Here is a 13,067-nt window from a genome sequence, read left to right as displayed (position 1 = left end):
ACTAGTTCTCTCCCAGCCAGATTTGGTACCAAGAACTATAGCACAGGGTCAGCTATGGGCACAGATGGAAATCTCAAGGATTCTGTCCCAGACTGCTCCTTGGTTCTTGTGTCCTGAGGGCTCCAGGAGGGTCCCTCTGAGCAGAAGTGGTGGTCTTATCTGTGCTCTCAGGTGTGTCAGCACTCCTGGAGACCAGCTTTCTCCTGGTGGGGTTTGGTACAGAGAGCTTTGGCACAGAGTCAGCTCCGTGTGTAGATGGAAATCGGAAGGCGAAACTGACATTTTTTTTTTAAGACCTATGCTAGGCTGTACTCAAAGAAACTGGCCGGAGCTTCCTGGCCTCAATCTTGGGCCTTCTGCATCCCATCATCCTCTTCCCTTCTGCATCCCATCATTCTTTCCTCCTCTTGTATCCCTTCATCTTCTCCTCCTGTATCCCTTCATCCTCTCCTCATTCTGCTTCCCATCATCCTCTCCTCATTCTGCATCCCTGCATTCCTCCCACTAGTGTCCTCAGATACTGGCAGCATCCTGGGGAGGAAAGGCTGAGTGTCTCATCTGTCTTTGTAATGTTAGGGACACATCCAGATAGTCACAGTGACTATGTGTGGGGCCACCATCTTCCCTTTCTTTGCTCTTGAGCTGTCCCAGATGAGAGGCAGCTTCATGAAGACAGGATCTTTTGGCTGCCCACCCTTCTTCTCTTAGGCTCTGCATAGCTAAGGCATGGCCTCAGGACTTTTGCCTCCTTGCTTCACTTGAGCTCTGGGCCTACCAGTCAAGAAGAAGGAACTTGGGAAAGAGTAAATAGCTGGTCAAATATTATAGCCCCCAGCCCCGCAGTAAGAATTCCAGACATAAAAGCCCAAACAAAGACCTAACCCTGTAGTATCAGGCGGCTCTGAGACTCTCTGGGTTGTGGGAAAGGGTTCTGTATCCATTAGAAGGCAGCTTGGGTTTCTTTATGTGGTATCCCAGACAAGTTGGGGTCTGTATGGCTGCATTCTAGGGGCAGTAGTAGAGTATGGATTGTATAAAAGGCTGAAGCAGTTCTGGGACCTTCTATTCACAATGGATTCTGGAGGGGGCGCCCCTGTGTACTTCAACTACTAGTTCACACAGAAGCAGAGCCTTGGAGATTAACTCCTCATCGGTTCACTGCGGGGACTCCCGTCAGAGGTATGGGTTGAGGAAACATCAGCTGGTGGTGGCTCAGAGTGAGCTCCTCTGAGCATCCACACATCCACTCCCAGGTTCCACTAAATAGATGAGTTCACACATGTTAAGGACCAAAGACAGCATCTGGCCCACGATTGGTGGGAATGAATATTAGCTCACATTTGTGTGCGTGTGTGTGTGTGTGTGTGTGTGTGTGTGTGTGTGTGTGTGTGTGTGTGTGTGTGTTAAGTATAACTCTATATATGAAGCCTTAGAAAAGCTTAAGTGATCACCTGGAGAATTTGTAAAGACGACAAAGCAAAAGGGCTCCGATCTCAGTACGGGAAAGCTCTTATGGTCAGCTATGCTAAAAGTCAGGAACATTAAAAGACAGGACTAGGGAGCCAACAGAGAAAACGGTGCTCATACTTGTATAAGTAAATGCCTGGCTTCGTCGCGGCCAAGCAATGAAACTATCGCCATGCAGTCTCAGAGAAGTCACCATGATAGCAGAAAGCAAACTCCCAGTATGTATGTCCCATGCAGCACCCCAGAACCCTCTTTCTAGGAATCTCACCTCAGAGAGCAATGAGCATGTCCTCATAAAGGAATTTCATCACCCCCAAATCCCAGGTAGAATTCTCAGCCATAGACAGACTGCTGGGGTCTGATTTCAGTTAAAGCAATTCGGAGAATCTGGTGACAGATGTGGCCTTCCTTCAAGGAACAAGCACGCATACATGCTCAAATGTACATGAGTATTCATGCCTCTGAGCTCCTATTGGCCTGACAGAGGATCTGGAAACCAGTTCGAGGAGCCCAGAACACAGAAGGACTTGATCCCTCTCCTCTTGCGCTTACTCAGGCTTTAGGGTCCCTGGGACCCCAAATGTGGCTCTGTGCATGTTCCTCTCCCCAGGGCATATGTGCCAAGCTTTACAGAACCACCACCATGTACAAGCAGAGTCCAGCCCTGCCCCAAGCCACACATAGCCCTGCCTATAGACAGATGGTTCTCGCCCTGGCTGTGCTTGATAAAACAGACTGTCCTCTGGAGATACCCCATGGTCTGTAGGGCATAAGGAACTACTCATGCCAATGGCCATGTGAGAGCTTAGCTGCCAGAGAGACCTGAGAGAGGCAGCTGACATCTTGCTGGTTAGGTGAATTAGAGTCATACCTGTGGATACAACCAGATAGATACGAATGTGCTGTGTTTTAAGCTTTGATTTTGTGGTCATTTGTCACACTGCCACAGACAACACGTGCTCTCCATCCATTTTCTGGTTCCTACAGACAGAGCAACATGAAACAGCAGACAAGGTTGTCTCCGAGTTCTCATGCCGGACCTCAGATCAAGGTGTTCCCCCAAGCTACGTTCCATCTGAAGGCAGTGGAGGCTCGCTCCTCACCTCTCCAGGTTGTGGCCAGCAAATGTTGGTACCCTCTGTTTCCACTGCTACACGGGCTTTACCATGTGTGTTTCTGTGCCCAAGTTTCCCTCTTCTTAACAGGACGCCTGTCCTGGGGGCCGGAGTCCACCTTCCTTCAGTGTGTGTTGCCTGCACTCACACTGTACAAAGGCCGTGTGTCCAAGTCACCCTTGCAGTCTGACTCCAACCTTAGGTGAAGGTTGGATCCCACTGGTGATCAGAGACTCAAAGCCAACATTTCGGGGCAGTTGCAATTTCATCATCTCAAACGAACACAAAGTTCTCACAGTGGTGTGATAGACAGACAGCCACTGGGGTGAGAAACAAACTCCCTCCAGATCTGTGAGAGAACATCCTAGAACCTCACCTCTGCTTCAGCACCTTGCTGTTCATTCGGGAGCCAGCCCAGAAGCCCTCCCAACTCCACCAACGTTCAGAAAGATCTCAGAGTTAAAACGAACCCCCGGAGAGCACTCATGTCAATGCATTCATCTACGTGGCCACCAAGAAGTCGGGGAGGCATGGTGGCAAACTGAAATGACTGTGCCTAGAAGTTAAATTTGATTTTCCAAGGCAGGATATGGAGGTCCACATTCCAGTGCAGTGCACAGATAGTATGGACCTCAGGACGATATTACCAGGGAGGCTGTACCAAATCCTCCCCTGGTGTGGGGCTGGTCCCTGCAAGGTTCTAGCTGCTCGCTTTCATATCTTTCCACTTGTTCGAGTACTTTCTGCATGTCGTGTGGTGACCATGTAGGTATCTCTCTGTGTACAGCTAGAGGAGAGTCACACTTACTTTTCCTCTTGGATGTGAGGGGACTGTTGATGATGGTACTGAGTTAAATTCTTATACAGTTTCTTCAGAATTTGCTCCAAATTTTCTGGCAAATCGTTTTTATCCAGTTTCCTGGAATTGATGGAAATGCTGAGTCACCAAATGTAAATGCCGAGTCACCCAAGCATCCTGCCATACTTGTTAAAAATGATTCTCAGGGAAACTTAAATCAAGGAGCCAACCCATGCTTCTTACAGAAGGGGAGGTGGGTCTGAAAACACCCCATCTCCTTCCTTCCTGTCTCATTTCCCAGGCAAATTTTCCTACCTCCTTATACTTCCTCTTGGCAGGCAATGCTCCTTTCCTTGTATCACTGCAGGGAAACTCCAGGAGACAGTGCAAGGGCTTGTCTACAGAGTCAGCACTGTCCCTAGAATCCCCTGCCCTGGGACACATTGGACCTCATCCTCACTTTGCTATAGGACCTGAGACCAGAAGTCTCTCGGCATTATTGCCTGGAGGTCAAAAACACCCTGAAGTAAGCCACTCTCCGCAACCTCAAAATACTGCAGTCTCCTCACTTACCTTAGGACAGGACATCTTGCGCCTCACTCACCCTGGGACCAAGCATGCCGTTCTTCTCATTCTCCTCAGTCTTAAACGCACCAGGGCCTCCTCATGGTCTACCTCACACTTCATCTGGCAGGACTCTCTTCACTAGCTGGTACTCTGACTACTTCGTTGGTGGTTTTACTGCACCCCACTTCCCAGTAGTGGGGTGTGGCAAATGGGGCCTACTTTAGATCCTCCCCCACAGAATCTTAGTGCCACCTCCTCTTGGGAACCCCCTGTAGCCCTATCTCCCAGAATTCTCTTTCTGACAAAGGCATCCCAGGGGGGCAGCACTGCTCTGACCCCAGCCTGAGAAGCTCGGCCTTCCCGACCCACTTACGCTTTCAGCGAATTGATGTGGTAAGTGACAGAGAGGGTAACAGAATGCTTCTTCTCTTCCCTCAACATTTCGTCATCCATCACTTCATGACGAACCTGCCAGGGACACAACCGAATGTTCCTCTACGTTCAGTGGAGGACTCGGAGTTTGTGTCTAGATATGATCTAATCCCTCCTATAAAATTGGTATTTGTAAAGAGAAACAAGCCGAGAAAGAAATTAGGGAAACGACACCCTTCATAATAGACCCAAATAATATAAAGTACCTCGGTGTGACTTTAACCAAGCAAGTAAAAGATCTGTACAATAAGAACTTCAAGACTCTGAAGAAAGAAATTGAAGAAGACCTCAGAAGATGGAAAGATCTCCCATGCTCATGGATTGGCAGGATTAATATAGTAAAAATGGCCATTTTACCAAAAGCGATCTACAGATTCAATGCAATCCCCATCAAAATACCAATCCAATTCTTCAAAGAGTTAGACAGAACAATTTGCAAATTCATCTGGAATAACAAAAAACCCAGGATAGCTAAAACTATCCTCAACAATAAAAGGACTTCAGGGGGAATCACTATCCCTGAACTCAAGCAGTATTACAGAGCAATAGTGATAAAAACTGCATGGTATTGGTACAGAGACAGACAGATAGACCAATGGAACAGAATTGAAGACCCAGAAATGAACCCACACACCTATGGACACTTGATTTTTGACAAAGGAGCCAAAACCATCCAATGGAAAAAAGATAGCATTTTCAGCAAATGGTGCTGGTTCAACTGAAGGTCAACATGTAGAAGAATGCAGATCGATCCATGCTTATCACCCTGTACAAAGCTTAAGTCCAAGTGGATCAAGGACCTTCACATCAAACCAGATACACTCAAACTAATAGAATTAAAACTAGGGAAGCATCTCGAACACATGAGCACTGGAGAAAATTTCCTGAACAAAACACCAATGGCTTATGCTCTAAGATCAAGAATCGACAAATGGGATTTCATAAAACTGCAAAGCTTCTGTAAGGCAAAGGACACTGTGGTTAGGACAAAACGGCAACCAACAGATTGGGAAAATATTTTTACCAATCCTACAACAGATCGAGGCCTTATATCCAAAATATACAAAGAACTCAAGAAGTTAGACCGCAGGGAGACAAATAACCCTATTAAAAAATGGGGTTCAGAACTAAACAAAGAATTCACAGCTGAGGAATGCCGAATGGCTGAGAAACACCTAAAGAAATGTTCAACATCTTTAGTCATAAGGGAAAAATGCAAATCAAAACAACCCTGAGATTTCACCACACCAGTGAGAATGGCTAAGATCAAAAACTCAGGTGACAGCAAATGCTGGCGAGGATGTGGAGAAAGAGAACTCCCTCCATTGTTGGTGGGATTGCAGACTCGTACAACCATTCTGGAAATCAGTCTGGAGGTTCCTCAGAAAATTGGACATAGTACTGCCTGAGAGCCCAGCTATACCTCTCTTGAGCATATACCCAAAAGATGCCCCAACATATAAAAAAGACATATGCTTCACTATGTTCATAGCAGCCTTATTTATAATAGCCAGAAGCTGGAAAGAACCCAGATGCCCTTCAACAGAGGAATGGATACAGAAAATGTGGTCCATCTATACAATGGAATATTACTCAGCTATCAAAAACAATGACTTTATGAAATTCGTAGGCAAATGGTTGGAACTGGAAAATATCATCCTGAGTGAGCTAACCCAATCACAGAAAAAGACACATGGTATGCACTCATTGATAAGTGGCTATTAGCCCAAATGCTTGAATTACCCTAGATGCCTAGAACAAATGAAACTCAAGAGGTATGATCAAAATGTGAATGCTTCACTCCTTCTTTAAAAGGGGAACAAGAATACCTTTGGCAGGGAATAGAGAGGCAAAAGATTAAAACAGACACAGAAGGAACACCCATTCAGAGCTCTGCCCCACATGTGGCCCATACATATACAGCCACCCAATTAGACAAGATGGATGAAGCAAAGAAGGTAGGCCGACAGGAGCTTTGGATGTAGATTGCTCCTGAGAGACACAGCCAGAATACAGCAAATACAGAGGCGAATGCCAGCAGCAAACCACTGAACTGAGAACGGGACCCCCGTTGAAGGAATCAGAGAAAGAACTGGAAGAGCTTGAAGGGGCTCGAGGCCCCATATGAACAACAATGCCAAGTAACCAGAGCTTCCAGGGACTAAGCCACTACCTAAAGACTATACATGGACTGACCCTGGACTCTGACCACATAGGTAGCATTGAATATCCTAGTAAGATCACCAGTGTAAGGGGAAGCCCTGGGTCCTGCTAAGACTGAACCCCCAGTGAACGTGATTATTGGGGGGAGGGCGGTAATGGGGGGAGGATGGGGAGGAGAACACCCATATAGAAGGGGAAGGGGAGGGGCTAGGGAGATGTTGGCCCGGAAATCAGGAAAGGGATAATACTCGAAATGTAAATAAGAAATACTCAAGTTAATAAAAAAAGAAAAAAAGTTGGTATTTGTAATGAAGACAAATTCTCACTAAGTTCTATACATCTTTATATGTAACTTCAGCTGATTCTGTACAACCAAATCACCAGGTGGTAGACACTTGGAATACAGCACTGTAGTAAGCATTAGTCCCACAGATTCTCTGTTAGTCGATTAAAAAGTTGATGCAGTTGCAGGAGGAATATTTAAGCATAGAAATGAATGGACGTTGCCTTTTTACACAAGAGGGATTGCCCGCTCTTTTCATTGTTTTTACCTTGTTCACATATGCCTATGCTTCTATCTACCCTCAATCAGTGGGCTTGTTATTGTTTTGTGCACAGTTTCTGAACAATGACTTTTAACAAAGCCATTTAACATGGAACAAAGTCATTGAACATTTAACAAAGACATTTAACAAAGTTGTTGCCTCTCTTTTCAAAGCGTCCATTTACCATGGTTGAGAACATCTGCCGGTACTTGTGCGGCACTTGGGTTTTGACGAAGGGCGCTGCCGTCATGCAGAACCTGGTAGCATCCTCCTTTCTTCCAGCTTGCAGGTAACATTCTAGAAGTTCTCTGGACATCGGAGAACAGCAGACATTAGCCTTCTTAGACTCTCTTTTGTGGCAAATCTACAGGTTCTCAGGCTTTGCAAACTCTGTGTTTTCACAAACTTTCAAAAGCTTCCCAGGGGGAGCTCATGACACAACTCCAGGATCCGCCTGCTCGGTGCAAAGCCAGAGGGAATGGGAGAAATTCCTGCTGTCAGCACAACTATTGGCACTTTAATTAAGAGTATTTACAGTTGACACTTTGAAGAAACATCTCATTTACATCAATTTCCTCTTTGAGGTTTCCAAATGGCCATAAGCAGGTACACCAACCCAGTAGACTGTGGTCTGGACTTGGGCTGGCATCTTTGGACCTGGTCTCTTGCTTGTAGCAAGGTCATTGTAAAACCTGTTTAAGACCCCCTCTAGGTCTCACTGGCACAGTGACCAGTTATTGGCTGATAGTCTGTGGCTTTTGAGCAACAGCCCTGTAGCTCCCATGCACAGGCCCCTGGGAACCCGGATGTGATGCTCACATTGGCATAGCCATTTGCCAAAGTGCTTACCAAAACCACACCCACAGCCAAACCCACCCCACCAATGTTTTAGAAGCATGGGCCAGGAGGAAAGGCTGTGTCCTATTTCCTTTACTTTGAATCCTGATTTGTCTTTAAGGCCTGTCGCAACATCCATAGATTTCTAGAAAGAACCTGCTGACAAGTCAGAAACTCAAGCTGTACTTTGGAAGAGAGAGAGGTCTTTATGAATCATAATAAGGGATTTGTCAGGGCTGTTAGGGCTACCACCCCCGCTCACATCATCAACTCTGCCCTCCACTCCTTGTCCTCTTCTTCTGTCTGATTTAACACGTTGACAATTTGGGAGAGGCTGGGAATCACGTAGTGGTGATATCCAGGCTTGAGGAATGGCCGCACCATGCGCCAGTAGAGAACAGAAGCATTGAACACCAAAAAGTAATACCTGGGTAGGAAGCAAAAGTCAGAATGCTAGAGGCACAGGGCTGGGGGGAGGGTGCCGATTCCTGAACCCATTCAGAAGGGAAGTGAAGATGTGTCCAATCACCATCAGATGCGGGCACCTCATTTAGAATTCTCCTCTCCAATCTGCATCGGCACCAGGATGCAGAGCCACCCTGACAGCCCTTTCCCACACGCACAGTGGCTGTCTCACGCACAGTGGTAATAACAGGTTACCTGTGTGGACTAGGTTCAGTCTTTCCACGAACTAAGCACACCCTATGAAAATATAGGGAGCAAGAAAGAAAAGAACATGGAAGGCTTCCTGGAGGAGGTGACATCCTACTGTGACCTGGAAGAAGTCCAAGAATCAGCCAGGAGCTGAGTGGGCAAAAGATGGTAAGACAGATGAATGTGTTGAGGTGGAAGTGAGGGACTGTAGGACAGACTCCATGTCTGAAAGTAAACTCTTGAGTAGGGTGTTGAAGATGTATGAGAGCTACCTCCCACATCCTCCTCTGAGTGGAAGGTCAGCATCTCAGACAGTCACATGGGGCACTTTCTTATTATAAAGCCACTCTCTGGAGTGGGCGGGCAGGCTTGGCATTCTATTACTGGTTGGTCACTGTGATGGTTTGTGGATGCTAGGCCCAGGGAGTAGCACTATTAGGAGGTGTGGCCCTGCTTGAGTAGGTGTGTCACTGTGGGCGTGGGCTTTCAGACGCTCATCCTAGCTGCCTGGAAGCCAGTATTCTGCTAGCAGCCTTCAGATGAAGATGTAGAGCTCTCAACTTTGCCTGCACACCATGCCTGCCTGGATATTGCTATGCTCCTGCCTTGATGATCATGGACTGAACCTCTGCACCTGTGAGCCAGCTCCAATTAAATGTTGTCCTCTTAAGACTTGTCTTGGTCATGGTGTCGACTCACAGCAGTGAAACCCTAGCTGAGAAGGCACTGGGCAGGCCATTGATGTTCAGTATCCAGGAAGGAGGGAGAGAAACCAAGTGGCCATCAGTCAGACCAGTGAGTCCCAGTCACCTGTTTGGAGCATCTATAACTGTCTCCAAGACCCTTGCAAGAGGGACATGGTCAGGAACTGGAAGGTTCTGTTTGGAAACATTCACTGGGCTAAGACCTCTGGTGTAGCATTGGCTCCTGGCTCCTGGAGGGAAGGCCTGTGGGGCTGGAGCCTGGACCCTTGTGCCTGCACACTGTGTAACTTGAGAAGGACATCAACCGATGAACAACGGACACAGGCAGGATGAGTGACAGCCCCTGCTAATGTTGGGTCCTACTGCACGTGCGCCAATGCCAGTGTATGCCACCTTAACCGTTTCAATAATCGAATCTGGGTTTGGGTTTGGGTGAAAAATCAAAGGCAACCACCAAGTAAAAAGCTGCGCTGAGTCACAGCTCCAGGCGGGAAGCCTTGGCTCAGGGCCAGAGGTTCTACACAGAAGAACACGGCAGTGTGCCCTTCTCAATTCAGAGAGACCCGAAAGCCAGTTCTTGGGGACAGGTTGGGAAGGAGCCATCTTTGACAGCCATCTACAAACTCAAAGGCCCCTGAGCACAGCAAAGGATGCCGCTTCTGGGAAGTCTGCATGAACATGGCTGACTCTCCCAGGTAATACGACAAGCCTGCATCCTAACTCCATTACAAGCACAAAACAGAAGGGAGCGGGATGGATGTCATAAAACTCAATTAACACACTTGGCTCTGTGGGGCACCTGAGTCTTAGGCAATCGAGTAGGAGCGGGCAGTTCTGCATACCTACCTCCGTTCTCCTTTTGCAAAGTTGATAGCCTTCATGTACTGCGTCACACAATTTTCAAAGTCCTCCTAAAACAGCAGAAAGAGCGCCCAGGTGAGCCGATTTTGCCACCCAAGCACCCATCACCTTGATTCCTGTCATCTGATGCAAACTGGTTGTCACCCCAGCTTATGCACAGCCGGGGTGCCGCGGAGACTGGAGCAACCACAGCTGCCTGTGAGCCTGGGCTCCAGACTCTCTGACCCCTTCCTCTGCTCAGCTCAGACGGAAGGGTCAGAGGTGGAAGGTCATATGGGCTCACGTCAGGCACCTGGAGAGAACAGCGCAAACAGGCACCGTCGACATTTTTTGCATCACTGTGATGAGAGGCTGGGTCCCAACTCCGTGTTGCTTTAAAGTTTCTCTAAGGCCCGCCTTGCTGCCATCCCTGGGGTTGGGGTGAGACGTGAAAGGGGGTGGTCTTACCACATTTTCCTCTGACTGTGGGGCACAAAGCTGGGCCCTGCACAGGTGCGCTCGGCCCAGGAACTGAGTGACTGGTGCCTTCACTTTGAAGTACATCTGGATGCAGTCTTCACTCATCTCAGGTTCTTTCATCTGTAGGAGATTGAAGCCAGGAAAAGGAAGGAAGATGCCCAGGAGGAAGCAGCTTCAGGTCACTGATGAGGCTAGTTTAGTCATTTCCATACCCACTACACTCATCAAGTGTCCCATACACACACACACACACACACACACACACACACACACACACACACACACACACACACACACACACACCCCACGCTGTTTACACCAAAAGATGTGAAGGTGTTGTGTGCCGGTGACAGCCAGGCCTAGGGCTCCACCTTGAGTGCCTGCTCTGCACACAGCACAAACAGCTCCGGGCTGAAGCTCTCTGTGGGGTCAAGCTCCGACTTTCCCAGGTTTGCTGACTTGATCAGTTCATAAGCTCGCCGCAGGGCAGTTGCATCTATCAGGCAGAGAATCAGCAGAGGGGCCCAGTACGGGTGTGTTAGAGAGACACAGTTCACAGTCCCCCGAAAGAGCCTTTCGGGGACAGGAACATGGGTCTGAATTCCTGGCCAGGCTACCCACAGCCCTCCCAATTCAGCAACTAAGCCAGGATCAACAATTGTATCCACCGCATCGCATCAAGGGAGGACTTCTGTGCCACTCTACATGGGTCAAGGGGTTCCCATCAGCAAAGCTAGGGTGAGACCCACCTTGTTGGTTCCGGGCACGGGCCAGTTCCTGCGTGATGACCAGGTCCATGACGCTGGAGGCCCACAGCTAGACTGCTCCACTGCTGGACCAGTAGCGGTTGCCTAGAGACGGTCCCAGACCAAGGACGCGGGAGCTCGGGGCGGGGCGACACTTGAGGGGTCCGTGACGCCGAGAGTAGGGAGGGGAAGGGGGCGGAGAAGTAGGCAACAAGCGGGCGGAGCGGGACTGGTGGACACGGAGGCCAGGTCAAGAACTCTTGAGTGTTGAATTGGCACCCACAGCACCCACACCATGCTTTCTTCACTTTCTTTGTCAGGCTGCGCTCACCTCCCATCCATCTACCCATGTTTCTGTGTCCCGCTCTGTTGCGGCAGAGAAAGACAAAAGAACTCCACAAAACCTCCCTGCTCCGTGTGAGCGCCCGTTGGACAGATGCCCGAGGGGTGGGGGTGGGGGATGGAAGTTGCCTACTAGAGTAGGAAGGAGGGTTGCTGGGTACCAGCAGGTCAGGGAAGTTACCAGCCTGAGAAGGCGTCCCCCTTTCTATCTTCAAGTGCCACATGTGGCGGGTCTACGTGTGACATTATCTAAAGGATCTGAGGAGTGAAGACTGCCTGGGCCAGAAGCCTTGGAATTGGAGCGGTTCTGGGATCAGGGAGGGTGAGGGAACGCCTTCCACGCTCTAGGGCCCTTGTCTGAGGACCTCTCTTAGAGATGACTTTCATTAAGACATAGTAATCTTGGAGGTCCAAGCTGGGACATGCGCTTCATTAGCTGAGAAGCAATGGTCGGTGGGCAGCGATGGAGACCCCTGGGGCAGCAGGTTAGCAGGCTCATAGGCAAAGACAAAACTGACTCTAGTTACCTAAATGAAAGTTTAGAACGGAGTGCAGAAGGACACACGTGTATACAAAAGTTAAGGAAGGAAAAATCCGCAGTCCCCAAGGCCACGCCCCCAGTGACCTACTTCCTCTAGCTTGGCCCCACCTCCAAAGGAAAACAGAGCCGCTCAAAATAGCGCCACCTGCTGGGACTATGAGTCAGCACACGAGCCCGTGAGACCTTAGCAGGTGCAAACTGGAAAAGCAAGCACCGAGGGAGAAACAGACAAATCTTTTCAGAGTCTTTGATCTTTTAAAGGAGGCTGTTAGGAAAATGAAAAGGTAGGCTACAGGTTAAGGGAAAACATCCACAATAAAATCTGATATAAGACCTACGTCTAAATTACATAATAGTTCAATGGATAAATCACAGACAAGTTTAGAAGATGCTAAAGACTTGGATATACACTTGACATTGTGAGCTACTTGACTACCCAGTGAGCACGGAATGAGTGCTGACGTTGTTGGTAATCAGAGAAACAACACAAAGAAATGCCTCCCACATTCAAACCCATCAGTGAGGCTAAAATCAAGAAGCATGATAGTGGGCCTGGTGGGGACAAGCAGCTGCATGTGCCACACAGCTGGTGGGGATAAAATGACAATCACTGGGAAACTGGAAGCTCTAAGTAACCTGAAGCATGTACTTGACTTATGACCCAGAAATTCTCCTAGGTGCTTGCCCCAAGGGTTGAATGAGTCTACCTCTGAGGAATCCTGGGGGGGAAGGAAGGGAGGGAAGGAGAGAGGAGGAAGGGAGGGAAGGGAGAAAGAGAGAGAGAGAGAGAGAGAGAGAGAGAGAGAGAGAGAGAGAGAGAGAGAGAGAATTTGTT

At 48.5% G+C, this 13,067-nt stretch overlaps 1 protein-coding gene across 1 annotated transcript in view; it reads right to left on the bottom strand.

The window, feature by feature from the left end:
* Cfap46 (cilia and flagella associated protein 46) overlaps nt 1–11,461 on the bottom strand; it is an 86,279-nt gene extending 74,818 nt beyond the window's left edge. The window contains exons 1-8 of the mRNA XM_032892355.1: nt 11,353–11,461; nt 10,975–11,099; nt 10,592–10,723; nt 10,130–10,194; nt 8,188–8,352; nt 7,273–7,396; nt 4,322–4,416; nt 3,391–3,501 (exon numbers count right to left, since the gene is read on the bottom strand). Coding sequence (XP_032748246.1) covers nt 3,391–3,501; nt 4,322–4,416; nt 7,273–7,396; nt 8,188–8,352; nt 10,130–10,194; nt 10,592–10,723; nt 10,975–11,099; nt 11,353–11,401 — 866 coding nt within the window. The 5' untranslated portion in view covers nt 11,402–11,461. The remainder of the gene's footprint in view (nt 1–3,390; nt 3,502–4,321; nt 4,417–7,272; nt 7,397–8,187; nt 8,353–10,129; nt 10,195–10,591; nt 10,724–10,974; nt 11,100–11,352) is intronic.
* Between the last annotated feature and the right edge of the window lie 1,606 nt (nt 11,462–13,067).

This window comes from Rattus rattus, chromosome 2, assembly GCF_011064425.1.
Source record: "Rattus rattus isolate New Zealand chromosome 2, Rrattus_CSIRO_v1, whole genome shotgun sequence".
Classification (NCBI taxonomy): Eukaryota; Metazoa; Chordata; class Mammalia; order Rodentia; family Muridae; genus Rattus; species Rattus rattus.
This window is presented reverse-complemented; position numbering and strand designations above follow the sequence as displayed.